Source organism: Hypomesus nipponensis, chromosome 2 (assembly GCF_054491055.1).
Source record: "Hypomesus nipponensis isolate SF chromosome 2, ASM5449105v1, whole genome shotgun sequence".
NCBI lineage: Eukaryota > Metazoa > Chordata > Actinopteri > Osmeriformes > Osmeridae > Hypomesus > Hypomesus nipponensis.
In genome coordinates this window covers 8992500-9010859 of record NC_140362.1, presented here as the reverse complement: position 1 = coordinate 9010859, position 18360 = coordinate 8992500, and the positions used below count along the sequence as shown (strand labels likewise).

Genomic DNA, 18360 nt, shown 5'->3' with positions numbered 1-18360 from the left:
AATTGTGAGCCTTGCATTTCTTTAAAAATGTAGAATGGTATATTTGATTGTTCAACTTTCTCTTGGCTGTTTTAACTTCCCTCAAAGTTTTTCTTCTTTTGTACTTCCTGTACCAGGGTCTGAGCTCATTAGATGAGGATGATCCTAATATCCTATTGGCTATACAGCTGTCACTCCAAGAGTCAGGACTTGCAATGGAAGGGGAGAATCAGGAGTTTTTAGTCAATGAGGCATCACTGGGAGCCATTGGTACATCGCTGCCCTCCAGACTGGACTCAACTCCCACCAGTCTGGAGGTGCCTCGGGCGTCACTAAGCAGCTCTGAGCTATTGGAGCTGGGGGACAGTCTGGCAAGGTTGGGCACACTCAGCAGTCACTACGCTGTCACGTCCAGCACCACTGCTGCGAACGCCCAACAACACTGCGAGAATCTCCACAACCTCTTCACCTATGAGCCTCCGGGCGTGATCCTTTCGTCGTCGAGTAACACAGACTCCGCAGGTCATGATCCTGCAGCCAACCCCAACCTGCTTGGCAACATCATGGCTTGGTTCCATGACATGAACCCCCAAAGCATCACACTGGTGCCCCCCTCTGACACGGACACAGACCTGGTCCAGACGGCCTGCAGCTCAGACCAAGGCCCTCTCCTCCAGATCCTTAACAGCAAGCCACAAGAGGAACTGGAGGAGCCGGCTAACCAAGTTGGCCACTGCCCTCACCAAGCCCCTTCAGAGGAAAAGGAGGTGGAGAGGCCTACCCAGCTAGACCTTGTGGATGTCGAAGCCCTGTCCCTTGCTCTCCCCTACATATCAGCAGAGCTTGGGGATGACCTCAACATCTCTCACACTGACACCCCAAAATGTGACTCCGCCTCAGACCTCCAGCCCAGCACCAGCTCATCTGAGTGGGAGGAGCAAGTGCACCTAGTCTGATTTGTTTGGCTGGCTGAGACGTCACAGGAAAAACAACCCTCAAAAGGTAAAACCACTCAAAACAATGTAAGCTTATGACAAAGGCTCATGGGTTAGGAAAGAGGACACACTAGTTGGAAAAACATTCACTGATGTGAACAGTTTTAGATAGTGTGTTTACTCAGTACACCAGACATTTGGAAGCTGATGCTAGGTATATGATGCCACCTCAGTCGATTTAAGGTTGTTTTAATGGGAGTGTTACATAAAATGGATGGCCTGAAAGGGTTATGAACATATTGCTTCTTTAAAATGAGTTTTAGATTAGATAATGAGGTGAAACTATATTAAGTACAGGGTCATCGTTTTGTTGACTCAAACATTTTGAAATTGGGTTTATTTTAATTTCAGTTTAAATTAAACTACCGATTGGGATCGCAGACTTTTAGATGTAATTTGACAGTAATTACGTCCCTGAACCAAGAACAGTGTAGAAATAACAGCTCTTTTAATACATGGTTCTGCCATTTCAGCAATTTGACAAATTGGTAGGAACCCAATTTAAGTTATAGAAAGTACATATTTCTGGTTTCTTAGGCCTATCTTTTATATGCAATGACTGCCTGAAGTCTGGGACACTTCACGATTATCCGCCTCCTGTTATTTTAATAACTGTCATTACTTTACAAGCTATTTATTAAAAAGACTGTGATTTCTTCTTGGTTTGCAGTTTATGGGACGTAAATAAAGTTGACAGTTTACACCTTAAAATTTGAATCTTTTAATTTCAAATACAATGTGCTGGAGTAGAGAAAAGGCTCAAATATATCACTGTCCAAAGACTTATGGACTGCACTGAAGTGCATGTAGTACATTTGCAAGTCTGTATTTATTGTTGATTTTTTTTCACTGGAGTTAAAGCCTACTGTGTGTAGATCCAATCTGAGGGTTTCTCTCCTGTGAAGGATGGCTGCACAGCTGGTTTGTAGATTTACCCCAGTATAAATAAACTTAGTCGGAGTAACACCCAGTATAAACAAACTTCTATGATCATTATCTGCCTTTGCTTAGTGGCCAAACACTGATTAGCAAAAGCACAGTTAGCTGTTAGCTATCACCAAGTGAATTTAAAGCAAATTTTGTCCACTTGTCGAGGTGGTTGTCCCTGACCTTTATTGTATAACGCATGACCTGATGTTGACAGACAGCCTTGGATGGAGATCCGACTATCTGCTGTCTGTCTGCAAAGCAGGAGAGTGCAGCAGGTAGAATTGCAATCAATTGATATTTTCTGCGAGTGAATCGTTAAACCTAATCACTGTAACCTGTCACTGGTTATTGAAAACTGTACGTTGAGCCTCAATAGGGCTTTCCAACTCCAGGGCTACAGTACATGGACATGTATCGTTCCTCAGAAACATGTCAACTTGTCTTGAAACAGTTCTTTCTACGCAATTCATTACAGTGCCTTTATGTCAAACTATTATTATTTATTGCCACATTTTTGAGTGCTTAGAGTAGGTTAACAGTGTGGATAAAGATACACTTGTAACATATGTTTGATCAATTTCACTTTCAATTTCACACAGAACAAGTGTCCTAACCTGTCATTTTTGATGATTTTTTAATACACATTTGTAGCCTCCCTGTGTTTCCAGAGTCTGTTTGTGTAATGCCTTGAAATATAACCCTTTGATTTTACATGATTTAAAGTTTGTATTATGGAACACATTTTGAACCACATCTCATCTTCAAATACATATTTTTATTGACTGTTTTTGTTGTTGAGTTTGTGTTGCAGAGGACTAACGTGTGGGCCTGTTGGTAGATACAGGTTTATCTATAGCCAAGAAACTGAAGTACAGAGTTAAGTCTTTATTTGACGAAAGATTGTGTATTGTATGTTCTACTACAGGAAAACACTATTGCAGTATACATTTTGCCTGGCTTCAAAAATAATTTACCCTCCTAACTTTGTAAAGCAGTCCTGCATAAAAGCTTGTATTCAGGAAGGTTAGTTAATTAAAGCATAATCTGTGTGTTAAAGACAAGTTATTTGAAATCAGAAGTCTGTCATATTAGAAATAAATATTTTTATCAAGATATATTGGAGAAGATTTGATAAAACCATTTTGATTAAACGTCTGTAAAGTACAATGTTCAGTATACAAAATGTGACAAAATGTACTTCTTGGGTTGGTCTTTGTCCAAACTCATGTCTGACTGTCTTAAAGTCATAATATTTTTTTACTGAAACCATAGAAAAACGATTAAAATGTGTCTGTGAAGCAGTAAGTGCCATATACTGATCTAGTGAACTATGTTGGACAGTAATGTCGAATGGATAAGCTGTGGAATAAGAAATACTATTGTCTCTTTATATAACAGTATGCTCTGCATGAAATAAGGCATAAAATACTTGGAATTTGTATTTTCCTTGACATCTAACTTCAAATGCCAAGGCAAAGGACTTCAGAAATGGCACACATTTTCTAACATTACAATTTTGTATTGTAAAGCAACTAATCCTTGAAATCCTGTTTGCACTTTCATAGTCTATACTTAATACATTCCCTCTTTATATAAAATTATGTTTGATGTGTGGTCAATAAACTTGTTTTGAGTTGAGTTTCACTTTTGTGTTGAATCTCATTTGTGGCAATCCATGGATGTTTAGATGTTTCTTAATTGAGAGTGAACAACAAAGTGAAGACATTGTTGTTTCAAGTTGCATGGTTAAAGAATTGGCTGTTACCATTTCATAGTTTTAGTAAAATTCCACCATACTGAGTGTGCCAGAAATAAAACCGATATTGAAGAATTTATTAACATGATTTCTCTTTTGTGAAGTTGATTTGTGAAACGTGCCATTTAAATTAAAATACTATCGGGGTATAGCCTACTATTTATATGAAATAATTTCTTCATAGAACATTGTTCTGAAGAAGAATGGCAACGTTGTATTTCTTGACAAGACAGGTCAATACTACATACACTTTAACAAGTCTCAAAAATAAATCATAGTACATATATATCATAGTTGTGTGTTCACCAACACACAATGACACTTTGCCGTGAGGTTTTCTTATGGTCTCGACAGGTTTCAGAGGATTCTCATCTTGACTCAGTATTAATCTCTCAAGATTGGGTACAACACCAAGATTTATCAGCCTGCAAGGTGTCTGGTGCCAGGGGGGTCAAATCATATGTTCGGAGTGTGATAGTGCATTACTCAGAACATATTAATAAAACCTTTATGAGTAATACTGGATCATTTATGTCATATCTACAGACTGAATATAGTACATTGTTAAGCATTTTGACAAACATTGTAGTAATCAGTTTTGAGGTAAGACGCTGTCCTTTGTATGGTGGTAGTGTTTTAGTTGAATCTGGTGAGAGAATTCAACGACTCATAAGTTGCAGCAACAGGAGAAAGAGTGAGATGTCATCCAGATAGAGGTTGAGGGCAGCAAAGATGTACTCTTCTGGAGAGATGCTATATGCATATTTCCCACCCAGAATAAGCTGAGCATCAATCACCAAGTAGTAGACCGAGTGAGATGGAAAGAGTAAGAAAGTAAAATGTTAGATGAAACTGACAACATTACAATGTTACACTGTTTGTCATAGACTGAGATGACAGGACAATTTACCGTCAGATATTTTGTGAAATTCAATGTTTGCATTCAACCTACATTACAACTTGTGGCAGGTAGGAACATTTTGTAGGTGCTTGGGTGATAAGATTACTCTAGAAAGTCCTTTTTAATTGATAATCTCTACTGAATCCATTTAAAATGTTCTGCTCTTTTGTCCAGTGAGTGCACCTATTCAATCTCTTATAACTCAAGCCCTAATCCAAATTAATCTTATTCTTATTTCTCAGAGAAAAAACCATAACAAAAGACAATAAAGCACTGAGCCCTTTTCTGTGCAGGACTAGTGTAGCATGTTTTCTTGTAAAACTGTTCCTGGAAGCTTCTGTATTGTACTTATAACAGAGAAGAACAAGGTTCCAAGGCCAGCATAGACTATGTAGACATACTGTTAATGAGAAACATAATGGGAAGTCACAACAAATTGATTTCTTAATACAGGTATCTTTTCCAAAGAGCAATGTAACCCAGGTTAAAAGCAGCAAATACACAATATTTGTATTTGATGTTGGTCTAAAATGGAGTAATGTTTTGACTTAGATTTGAAAGAAAATAAAAATAATAGTTTTAAATAAATCTCTAAATTTTCCAATTGGTTAGCATAGCTTGTAGAACTAATCAGAAACCTTCAATTAAACAACCAATCAGAATCAGGTCCCTAATAAAACTCGCGGAAACGAGGATGAGAGCTAGCCTGGCTCTGCCCTCCTACGTACTTCCGCTCAATTTTAATTTTGCTTCTGTACTAGGTCTGGGATTTAGGCATATTTGTCAGATTTTTCGAATCAACTTTTTACAGGTCCAATCAGCGAACATAGCGAGAACGTTGATGTTGTGCACTAGTTTGAGTTGTCATTCAGTAATGGCGGTGGAGAAAGATGTGAGCAAAGCCATTCGATCAGTTGTGGCAACACTGCTGAATATCCAAAAGTTAAAGCCAGAGAAAGAACAATCTTTGCTGAGTTTTGTTGGTGGCCATGATGTTGTGGCTCTCTTCCCCACGGGGTTCGGGAAAAGTTAGATTTTCCAGCCAGCTCTGTTAGTGGTGAAGGAGTTGGCTAAGGCGAACGCTAGTGATTGGTTATGGCAGATCGAGAGTGGCTCTGGGCAGAACCAATAGTTTTAAACTTCAACAGAGTACCAGCCTTCAAGGAAGTTAAGGATCCTGTAAAGAAAATTACATGATTTGCTTCTCAGTACATTATGTGTGAAATGAGTTCCTGAAAGCATGTGCAAACCGTGAAAACTTTGTCTCACTGAAATGTGAAGTTAGACCGTTGAACAGTTTATTTTCTGTTTTCAGCTCAGGTTTTGTATAGGCGTAGCCAAAATCCGACTGATCTACGTCACAGTGACCTATCTACGTCAGATCACACAGATGGTTGCATTCTGTTACTCAGCTGGTACGATGCAAAGACGAAGTAATTAATACATAATACACTTAGACACTGCAGGTAGGTCTGTTCAGATATCAATTGATTAGCTAGTGTTGCTGTTGTTGCTAAATTCGAGGGGGCAGAGATTCAGCTCCTTCAGGCGACATGCCCCACCAGTCTCAAGCAGCTGGGGGGGACTGCTGATTTTCTCACAATTTCAAAACCTAATTTAAAATACTTGTCTGTGTTTTTATCAAATTTGGATGGGTAGTTAACAACACTTGTCAATGGAGCAATCCCAGACTCTCTGTACAAATGAAATGTACGAGAGTCTGGTTAGGACCAGGCTAGATGACAGCAGCCAAGCTGGTCAAAAGATTGATTGAGATAGAAACAGATATTCAAAACAGTAAAAAAAAAAAGGGTTATTACATTGTTTTTGGTTATTGTTAGAACGAAGATTGCAAGTATTGTGGAGATCCTGCAGTGGTGGATTTTGTCAAATTTACTGCATTGATAATGTCACTCAAACGGTGAACATGTAAGTTTATTCACAATATGTTTTATTTTAATTTGGAAACAATGTTCTGTTAATTGGTAGTGCAAGTGGCTAGGTTGCCATAGCTATGCTATGCTACAAAGCTACTGTGGCATGTGGCTAAAGTTGCCACCCGTTCCTTAAAATATGGAATCATCCCGTATTTGAGAATAAAATAGCGCGTCTCGTTTTGAATCAATACGGGACGGGGTTTGTCCCGTATTTTCAGAGTTGTCGTCAATGCAGCATCCAATGCAAATGATCCCACCCACATTCTGTGAAGACTTGTCCTATTCTGCCCCTGATTGGGTAATACTCGCTGCCATCGTTGGTTTGATCAGGTTCATGGACAATCAGAGGCAGAGGAAGGCGGGTCTCTTGGCGTAGAGTCAATTTGAAAGAATGACGGAGGCAGGTCAAAATACCCCCCATGTAATAAGAAGTGCACTTATAAAAGGAAGTAGACTTTACATGCCCCAATACTGCACACTACTACTTCTGGCCCACTGATGTTATCGAGTTGTGATAGAGAGACTGAGGGGATCTGTTCACACTGATTTCAATAGCAGATATTTTTCCATGTCCATGTATCAATCTTAATATTTTTATGAACACGTTTTAAGTTGTGATGTACCCCCACTGGCACGTCATCGGGCCTGTGGTCATCGTGGCGCCGAGGGGTGTGGCCCCCGCTGCGGCAGGCGTCCCTTATTTTTCAGTATTGAAGGTGGCAACCCTACATGTGGCAGAGCACATGATCATATACTTAGTATTAATGTGACCAGTTAGTACTGAGTATATGTCAAATTTATAATACATTATTGCTTTTGTTTTATAATTATTCATTGTAAATATGAGCTTTAACATAAGTTCTGACCTTGCCCACATAGGTCAGTTTTTTTTTGTCGAGTTCGAGTTGATCCTGGATTGGATGTCCGATGGCGAGCTACAACCCAATGGAGAACACCTAAACAGCTAATTGAATTATTTTAACCTTTGCACTGTGGGGGGTGTGAGACTGCCCGATGCTTCACTTTATTTTTGTATGAGGCAAAGTCGTCGCAACACGTGGGAGGTCACAATGACCAGGGTTCCCGCGGGTCCTTAAAACGTCTTAAAAACTGACAGATTTTCATCCGAGGTCTTAATTTTCATGAAGTCAGGTCTAATAAAGGTTTTAACCTTGTTCATTTCCAGAAATGCTGGCTGTAGAAACGTAGCAAAAAAGTATTGAGTTGTAGCCTACAATGCGAGTCTGCTACAAACAAAACCAGCAGAACACTGCCCTCAGAACATTGGTTCGGTGTGTTGTAGTTCTTTCTGGGGGATGTTGGTTTTGGTATGTACGCGGTGATAAAACTAAAAATCCTGTGATAAATGCGATACCAGCCCGCGAAATACGTCTTCGCTTCCTCAAAGTTTCTTAAAGGGGTGATGTACTGGGTTTTTGGGGTATTTCAAACTTTTCCTTAAGGTCTCCGAAAAGGGTATGTAACATTGGTTGGGCTGAAAATGGCCTGGGTGCAGTTCTATGCCCCCAGTGAAATTTTCCCGGGAAAAAATGCTAGGTTTTCTCCTTTTATGGTATGCTCATGAATATGTAGATGAGCTGCGCGTGTGACCGCTGTACTCCGTCCTCCAACTCAACCACTTGTCACACGCAATTAGGGATGATAAACAGTTTATTTCTGCAACGGAATGTGTCGGGGTTTCACTGAGAAACGGTTTGTTCCAAAAGACATTCTCCCCAATTCTGTGGTAACCGTCCCAGATTAGTCAGGGTGGGCTGACCCCAAAGTGTGGGCTGGGGCCCACTGGTGGGCCGTGAAGGTACTGCGGGTGGGCCGCGAGAGGTCATTTACAATAAATAGCCTAAATAAAACGTTTTTTATTTTCAATTTTGAAAAGTGTATTTAGATTTTATAGTGTTTGCTTAGGTTAGTTAGGTTGGTTAAATACCGTGTCTGACACGTTAACTTGTGATACCAGCCAAATTAATTCAGCCATTTTGAATTAATTTATTTTTTATTTTTGTCCTGCTCATACTACAAAATGTATCAAATATTATTCAAATTTTTGACAGATTATCTTCAGACCACAATCACCTTGACATGTCAAAATAGGACTGAATTACAGCTGTTTAAACTCGGGACAACCACTTCCCACAGGAGAAACTGCTTATATTTTTACCCAGTAACTGAACTGTGAGTTCCAGCGCATTTAATAGCTCACATAAGTTGGTGTCCTGGCAACGGCAACATCAGAGGTTCGAATCCAGCCAACGGCGACAAGCTTGTCATGTCTCTGATTCTCTGTTTAGCGAGACTGTAAGCCCCTGCAAAGGAAGCCAGGTACACCGCAGTCGCTAGCAACCTGTAGTCAAGCTGTACACAGTCAATGCAATTCTCACAAAAATTATCAAAATTATTTCAGATCTTCTAAAACCGTTTGTCTGGTACAGCCAATCGAAATCGGCAGCAGAGCCACCAACCAGAAAATTGTGTCGTATCTCAGCAAATCTTTGATGGATTCATGCCAAACTTGCGTGTAGGCTACTCTGAACCCTCTTCTGAGGATGTTGAAAGTTTCTTCTGGATCATCTGACCTGCTTGGCCACTTCATTGCTGCTTGCAGCTATATTTGGTGGCCAAGCCGCGAAGCGGCAAAGCCACTTAAGTGTTTCTACCTTTTCTTATTAGTGGCCAAGCCACGAAGCGGCAAAGCCACTTAAGTGTTTCTACCTTTTCTTCTTCATATTATTATTATTGGTGGCCAAGCTGCAAAGCGGCGAAGCCACTTATGTGTTTCTACCTTTTCTTACTATTTGGTGGCCAAGCCGCGAAGCGGTGAAGCCACCGAAGTGTTTCAACCTTTTCTACTTTTTATTGGGTGTGCTTGCCTTCGGCGAGCCTTTGAGAACATTCTCAAACCTTTAAATACATTTGCCAAAATAACCCAGATGGTTCAGCAAAACACCATGGAACACCTGCAAAGGGTCATCTCTTTCCTAAAACAGACAACTTATCAGTCAAAACTAAATCCTTTTCTCATCCAAATAATCAGTGCCCCCAAAATGAAAAGTCCCTTTGGCATTGTGTAAACACTGCAGGTCAAAATGTTTAGATGTTTTGTCAGTATGGCAGTGAACCTTAGAAATATCCCTTATGTGCACTGTGCTACAGTTACTGTAGTAGATGTTTTCTTTCCAGAATACAATGTGTCTCAATCTACATTTACATTTATTCATTTAGGAGATTCTTTTATCCAAAGCGACTTCCAAGAGAGCTTTACAAGAGTGCATAGGTCACTGATCATAACAACGCGGTAGCCCCAAACATTTCGGGTAACCAAAACATGAAGCATACATTGTGAAAAAAACAAATACAGTAAGTGCCTGTATGTAGCCAAACAAGTTACAACTAAACAACATGAACCTCAAAAGTGCAAGAGTGTACCTGTAGAAAAGCAAGCAACAATACTGTAATGTATTCTTCATGTTTTGGCTAACCACAATGTTATCTCGTTGTTTAGGATCATTGACCTATGCACTTTTGTAAAGCTCTCTCTTGGAAGTTGCTTTGGATAAAAGCTAAATGAATACATGTCAAATGTAAATGTGTATCAAACAGAAAAAAGATTACAGTAATTCAAAAGTAGCCTACAAGGTTTCACTTCACATATTGCACTTACACTGCCATGGAAATTGTTACTGTAATTGCCATACATCATGGTGTAGGGGGGTAAATATTGTCCAAACAACCAAAACGAATTCCCCTTTGGTTTAAAGGAAGATGGGAAACTGAACTGTGTATTAGCATGAACCAAATAATGCCAATACCAATAGAATTTCAGGTATTTGACTCTATGGGTTAAATCAGAGCATGAATGGTCAAAGTACGGTTAAATGAAATACGCATTTAATAACTTTGCAAATGAATGAAATCAATTACAAGGCAAACATGTTACAATATGAAAGCTTTCAATCTTACCTACTCTACCATGATCATTGTAAATCAGAGAGAAAGCAAGAGGTGAGCAAGGAGTAGGACAGTAGGACAAGGGAAAACTGAGGAGAGGGACCCAGGAGACGAAGAATCCAAAGAACAATGCATTACAATTTCCTTTATACACAAGAACAACCTATCAGACCACATCTTGAATGGGGTGTGAGAGCCATCAAGTTGAGACCGTCCAGAAACTCCAGACTTTAGCATATGAGAGGTGGGGGCAGGTTTGACACCCAGCCTTACAATGGTTACTGTAACAGGAAATGTGTACAGCACAATATACTGTCATACAATAAGCACATCAAAACTAACATTATGTATAACCTACACTAGTTGTATGAGTAACCACAGTAAGTTTCAGGCAAGTGACACTTTCCTAGTCAGAGTTAGCAGGGGGTGCATTACAGTAAACCTGGCATGAAATGCACCTCCTCTATTGTCTGTTCTGTATATCCCAGCATCAAATGATTCCTATTGTACACTGAAGGGACTAGTATGAGTAACCATGGTACTTTTCAGGCATGTGACCCCTTCCTAGTCAGAGTTGCAGAGGGTGCATTTCATGGCAAGAAGGAAACACATACAGTAAGAAAGTAAAGCAAAGCTGGAGTTTCACTAGTTGTCGTCCTCACTCTCCTGCTCATCCTCGACAGATGTAAGAAAGTGAGGCCCTACCAAACCCCTCTCATGTAGAGGGATAAGATCGGAGTGCAGGCGGTCCAAGGACACCAGGAGTGTCTGGTTATTGTATGGGCCAAGACTGGGAATGTGGGTGACTACACCATTCTCTGAAATGTCAGCACAAACAGAGATGTTTCCCCCGAGCTGGCCTGGGACAAGCTATATATTTGATGGAAGCATTTATACTGCTGCATTGCTCCTGTCAGCTAACTAAACTTACTGTGTGATTGGTGATCGGATGTGTCCCCTTGTTTTGTAAAGTTCTAGTTGCACCTGACAATGACTGTAAGCAGATGATCCAAGAGATCCATATTACAGTATATACCATTATGTTTTTCATGGTATTATGTGCCTGAAAGATTTTGACAGTGGAGTGAACTATTGTGCAGGTGATGATGTACACAAGGAAACTATGCCAATATGTTTTGCAGAGAACAACCACTTGACTGAGAAACAACAGTCAGTTTAGACCAGCAAGATATTTTCAATTGATAGTTGGCCTAATTTAAGGCAATTATATCTAACCATTACAAAGATGTGCTAAATCATTTGAAATGTGTGCAAACTGTAGACAATTGCACTTGTCATTTACAAGGATGTGCTAATAAAATTGCAATTTGATTAAAGGAATGAAAAGTTCCAATCTGTTGTGAACAAGTGCTCAGCCGTTTGGAGGTTTGCACGTGTTGTTTTGAGAATGTCATTTCTGTTTCGTGAAATGAGCCAAAGCAATGGAGAAAAACTGTAAGCCCCATTGTACCGAATTTTGTTGCAGTTCCACCAGAGTTCCACTGGGAGTGATCGCGGTCGAGTGCAAAATGAATGGGAGTCTATGGAGCTAAATGGCAAAATGTTTTTTTGCCTGATTGTTGTTGAGAAATCTCAGATTTCATTGTAGCTTTTGCATGTTCAACATGGATTACAAGTCAAAAGTTGAATGAACGAGTACTTATGTCCTTTCGATTTCTTACAGGGTAAGTTGTTGCCCATAACACGCTAGCATTCTGTTAACAAATGCAGATTGGTTTGTGAAGGACTGACTACAACCAGAGATCCCGCTTGATGGCATCCGAAGCAGAACCAGAATGTCAGAGCATTAGCAACATTAGCGACAACATTAGCAAGCCAAAACTCTTTCTAGCATGTGTATTGACAGGGAGAGCCTAACCTATCAGCCGTGTTGTCGATACCTCGAGAAAAAAGTGGAAGTAACCAGAACTTGCCGTCAAGCAATAGCTCTGGTCGTATGATGTGTATGACGTCAATGACATTTTCAAAGGCTTTTTAGAACAGAAAGGCAACTTTCTCTAACACCCAGCGCTGTGTATTTTTTTTGCATCCCCTTTCAAATTCAGAATTCAAATTACTAGACAAAAAATGTTATCCTGAGAAAAGTGGATTTTGAGTGGTATAGCTCCATAGACCTCCATTCATTCTGCACTCGACCATTAGCGCCCTCATATGGAACTAGGGTGGAACTGCAACCAGTTCAGAACCCGGAAGTTTCCCGAGAGTGGGAGTTCTCTCCATATTGAGAAGGGTCCAAATGCCAATAGGGTCCAAATGCAGTGCTCCTTCCTCAGGCCAATAGGGTCCAAATGCAGTGCTCCCTCCTCAGGCCCCTCTAAACCGGAACTCTCTCCTCAGGCCCCTAGAGCCGGAACTCTCTCCTCAGGCCCCTTGTTTCATGTGTATCCGAGGTATTAGCGCCACCGCTGGTCGGAGGATACTGCAGGCTATTTATATTAATAGGCTACCTTACATTGAACTTCGGTTTTAGCATAGGTCAATAATGTTTAACAAAGCGGAAATTAGCATTGCAGCTAGCGTTACGTATTGCTAACATTACAAACATGATCACTGTTCTAACCCTGGCAAGCATAGAAAATAGGTTTGGCAGTTTAGCGTCATCTAGTGGTCATTATAGAATATCACATGTTTTCCGTTGGTCATTTGCAGCAGCAACAGCTGGCTCGTGTTATTGTTTATTGTTTCCACGGCAACAAGAGCCGGCTCTGAAATAATTCATTTTTTAACGTTGATAATACAAACAACACTACTCTCTTAATCTGAAATCAATATCCATCCTTGTATTTATGTTAAATGTTGCTTCATCAATTACCACTTCAATCATAAAGATGTGTAATAGCACTAAACATATATTCCATATTCCAATAACGTAGGATTACGGCACGGTGTTCATGGGAAACTTAGGCTACTGCAGGGGGATAAATTAACAATAACCATGCCGAGAACATAGCCTTATGTATCGTTGATGAAATGCCTCATTTAGGCTATCACCGGCCAAACTGGCTAGCGAGTTTTTAATATGAAAATGAAATTCAGCCCGCATTTGGCGGGTGTTAATTTAGAACTCTGTACCTAACGCTAGCCGCAATGCTAATTTCCGCTTTGTTAAACACTATTGACTTGTGCTAAAACCAAAGTTCAATGTAAGTTAGCCTATTAATATAAATAGCCTACAGTATCCTCCGACCAGCGGTGGCGCTAATACCTCGGATACATATGAAAAAAGGGGCCTGAGGAGAGAGTTCCGGCTTCAGGGGCCTGAGGAGAGAGTTCCGGTTTAGAGGGGCCTGAGGAGGGAGCACTGCATTTGGACCCTTCTCGCCTGAGGAGGGAGCACTGCATTTGGACCCTATTGCAGCTATGGCTAAACTTTATTATGTCAAAAGAAATGTTCTCATTTCCGGCGCTTTCAAACAATCAGTGAAGTGTGGCTAGCAACTGCAGCTAGCTTACGTCTAGCAAACTTCTTTTGAATTAGCCATGTCCCCTTAAATTAATGTCAAACGTATTTACGTTTTGGGGGGTATATTTTCAGTTACCATACGGTACTGTTTGAATCACAATTCCATCTGAAATACTGCCAGTGACAACGTTGAACAGTAGCTTGTTCTAACGTGGTTCGCTTGTTTCAAAGGCGGTTCGCTTTTTTTAAAGGGTGAATGTTTTGACGATATGACTATCGTGAAAACAGCCAGGTGGTGAGATTTTAATGTAGGTTGCTGTAAAAACTTTGATTTGTTTGCTACGTGAGAGCCCCGTCAGCCTCCATTGACGATTGCGGCAGCAACAACAGTGTCGTCAACGAGTGTTGACACTTGTCGACAACAGTGTTGACGATCTGCATCTGTTGAGTATTTTCTTAATTTCGTACCGGGGTCAATTCTACATCCAAATGGGCAGCAATGTTTTAAAGATATGGCGATTGCGAAGACAGCCAGCGGGTCAGCATATTTTTTTTATTTGTGTAAAACCTGGAATTTGAGTGAGACCGCGTCTTGTTTTGACGTTAGCCTCAGAGTCACAGACTTGGCTCGCCCACTGGCAGTGTGTAGTAGAATGCTACAGTACTGATTTCAATGCCACAGCTATGGCTAAACCTTATTATGTCTTATTACACGGCTGTTCTTAATGCTGTAGAATGCTCCATTCACTTGAATGGGGCTTCCCAACATTCTGCGGTGAACAATTTTCTCATATTTGACCATTGCTATGCATATTTGACCTCTGTCAAGGGAAGTGGCCTTTTTGCCTCGGATTCACGTCCTTCGTAGCACTCCGCAAGTAATCCGGTAACTTTTCAACCTCAGCATACTCTGTTGCTTAGCGACTTCAGGTGATTTGAAGCCTTAATAATGTTCAATGTCTATGAAGTTCAACGTCTTTGGCAAACAATTTCTCTGCTGATCAACAATACGAATGGTAACAAATACATTGTAAAAAGACACACTGTGTTAAGTTATTTTTGTTGGCAAGTAGCCGTTTAATAAGCGGGATTATGTATAGAACGCCGGTCATTATCGGGGAAATAAGCCCCTTCAGGGCGAAACAAAGGCTGTTAGCCCTGTCGGGTCTACTATACATGATTCCTTACAAAAGAAACGTTGTAATTCCCTGCGCTTTCAAACAATCAGTGGAGTGTGGATAACGGCAGCTAGCTTGCCTCTAGCAAACTGCTTTTGAATTAGCCATGTCCCCCTAAATTAATATTGAACTTATTTACATCTTGGGGGGCTTACTTTCAGTTAGCAGACGGTACTATTTGAATCGCAATTCCATCTGAAATACTGCCAGTGACAAAGTTGTTACGGTGTGTTCACACTGCAGTGTTTTTTACCGCTCTGCACTGCTGGCCTTCCCACAGTGCACCATGTTCGGGGGCGTGTCAGATTAATTCTGAGCTGTAGTTCTCCTAAATCACTGTTGTAGTTCGTATAATGTCAGGGCAAATGTGCAGACAAAATACAACTTTTACACACATTAAGAAAAAATCTGATACGCTTTCTAGATCTGACATGATCTTATCTACAAAAAAGATACATCAGACATGTACGTTGACATGTTTACCCTTTTATTATATTACTCAAAATCTCTGCAGATCAATCGCTAGATAATGACTTGCCACTACACATTCACTGCAGGGATAGCGAGTGGCTGCCAGCCAGCATTTCAACGTTGGATGTCAATTGTGTGCCTGGTGAGCTAGCTAGACTATGCAGCTAGCACAGAAGTTAAAGTTACGTAATGCGACGAAACTGAATTAAAGTACAAAATACACACCATTGACGCCGACAACCTCAGCAACCCTGCGCCAGGCATAATTTTTGTTTTGTTTAAGTCTCGGTAATTGAACATAGACGTATCATACAATACAATACTGGGTATGAAGACATACGATGAGTTGCTCTTCCATCTTGAAATTGTTAAACCTAGAAATGTTTACCATTACCAACAATTGCTACGTTACAAGAAACAAGAAACCAACCCGATTGGCCAACACCAGCGTTTACACGCTCCTCATTTACATAAAGTTGAGGAAAATCCAACTTTCGACGCTCCGCTCGCCTTCCCACAATGCCCTTCAAGAGCGTCAACGCCTGGTTTCATTGAAAATGAATTGGAAGACGACGCCCCGCTCTGCCCGACCCGCTGCAGTGTGAACGCACCGTTACAGTAGCTTGTTTCGAAGGGGGTTCCTTGTTTCAAAGGGTGTTCTTAATGAATTATGCAATATGAGTAGGCTAAATGCTTGAAATATCACTAGAAGGGAAAGCGGACCCACCTTCAACTGAAGCAAGCAAGCACACCCTACAATTGTACCCTCTCTAGTTATTAGGTTTCCTAATAATAGGAATAATAGGAAAATAGGAAGCTATTGTTATTGTTGGTATTCCTATTATTATTATTAGGGTTCCCCCGGTAGGAGGAAAACTATTGTTTTTGTTAGTATTCTTATTATTATTATTATCAGGGTTCCTCCGGTAGGAGGAAACCTATTGTTTTTGTTAGTTAGGGTTCCTCCGGTAGAAGGAAACCTATTGTTTTTGTTAGTATTATTATTATTAGGGTTCCTACGGTAGGAGGAAACCTATTGTTTTTGTTAGTATTCCTATTATTAGGGTTCCTCCGGTAGGAGGATTTGGCCCAATGATACAATAGGTCCGTCACTACTCCCACACGGCTAGTGGCCCATGTGCGCCCATAGGTGGCGCTATAAAACACGCCCAAAATCTACGTGATTTCCCCAGCGCCCCATTACTCCAAAATGCCTGACAATTGGTATACATTAATTATTTCTCACGGGGAACAAAAAAGCCTCAAGGACCCATATTGTCAGATTTTCTTGTACTGTCCAAATTTGGTACAACCTTCAAAACCCTTCTCCTCATGAACCATAGATCCAATTGACTTGAAGTTTGTTCCAGATGTGTAAAATACATGTTTTTATAAATGGTCAAATTGAATAAGAAATGCAATACAAAATGGCTGAAAGGGGTGTATTTATGTAAATGTCCACATTGCCTCAATATCTTTGTGTCAATAAATCTAATATAATTTTGACTGATGGTTTTTCAAATCTAATAGGGTTCAAGATGATATCACTCTGAAGTACCACAAACAATTTCACCTTGGTATATCTATATATAATTGAATTCATTCGAATGGTTCCACAGCGCGCACTCCAAATTGTCACAGGCTAATCCAGCTCCTTGACGCTAGGGTGACCACCTGTCTCGCTTTGCGTTGTGTTGCACAGCATTTTCACCCCTTGTTCCGCACGTTGCATATTAAATATGCTGTGCGATACAGCGCAAAGAGGGACAGGTGGTCACACTACTTGACACGCGCGAGCTTGGCGAGACGCACACACATTCTTTCTGGAAATGGTGTGCAGAACAAGCCCCCACCCTTGGTCTTTAGCTCCTGTTTCATTTCACTTCTAATCGCAGCTCGCCGTTACGAATATAAATTCTTTTTCGGCACATTGTTGTTTTCAACTGGAAACGCCTGATAGCCGGCTTTGAGGCAGCCACGTTCGGTAAGTCCTATTTTTATACATTTTAACCAAGAATCAATTATTGGGTTCGTGAAAGTACACTACTCTTGAATTATGGTGAAGGTTTGAGCATTTTGAGACCTTTAGATCGTGAGTTTGAAGTGACGGAAAAGTAGCTAGCTTTTTCCCTCTGTGTAATTACTGAATCATGTAGCATCTCGGCAAATTCATCAAAAAGCTAGAGGAGGGTAACTTTTAGGAGAACAAGCAATTCCCCACAGACCTGTCAGCTCAGAATTTTGATTTGGGTCGAGAAAGTCTTTGTAATAAGCCTATGCGCCAGGGAGACCGCATAGGCTTAGGCGGCAGACATGCTTTGGTCGCGTCATGTTCATAAGTTCACCATTTCACAGTTCGGTCGACACCAAAAACGTCGAGGAGGGCAGCCTTTAGGAGATGTAGGAATTGTGCTTGTAGCCAGATGCTCCAATTATTTTTGTGATTTGGGGAAAACTTGTAAGTGGAGTGAGACTGTGTCCCGAGGGTACATTGTTTTGACTTAGTCTCAATGATAGACTCGGCTCGCTCACTCACTGGCAGTGTGTAAACGATATCTTAATTCACTAAATTATAGTCCTAAAACGTCAGGGAGGGCTGCTTTTTGTTGACATGTGTCTACTGAAGATAGCCAGTATATAGGATCCTTCAAAACAAGCCTATTTCATTTGTCATTTTCCTGATAAAGCGACCAATGTTAGCCAGGCTAGTTTCACTCGGTCAGCCTATTTAAAGGTCTCTGACAGTCAGAATCACTGTTTACAGGGTCAGATGTGTATATTGACCAGTTTAGAGCTAAATACTCTTGCCAGAGCCTGGAATCA

The 18360-nt window shown here is 40.6% G+C and overlaps 1 protein-coding gene and 1 long non-coding RNA gene across 9 annotated transcripts in view; both read left to right on the top strand.

Moving 5' to 3' along the window:
• LOC146300675 (ankyrin repeat and IBR domain-containing protein 1-like) overlaps nucleotides 1-3548 on the top strand; it is a 100270-nt gene extending 96722 nt beyond the window's left edge. For all 8 annotated transcript variants that reach the window (XM_084704356.1, XM_084704364.1, XM_084704348.1 and 5 more), the window contains one exon: nucleotides 117-3548. In XM_084704356.1, the coding sequence (XP_084560482.1) occupies nucleotides 117-935 (819 nt within the window). In that variant the 3' untranslated portion in view covers nucleotides 936-3548. The remainder of the gene's footprint in view (nucleotides 1-116) is intronic.
• A 7832-nt stretch (nucleotides 3549-11380) lies between these two features.
• Nucleotides 11381-18360, top strand: part of LOC146300674 (uncharacterized) — a 31303-nt gene continuing 24323 nt past the window's right edge. The window contains exon 1 of the long non-coding RNA XR_014729451.1: nucleotides 11381-12149. This is a non-coding gene — a long non-coding RNA (uncharacterized LOC146300674). The remainder of the gene's footprint in view (nucleotides 12150-18360) is intronic.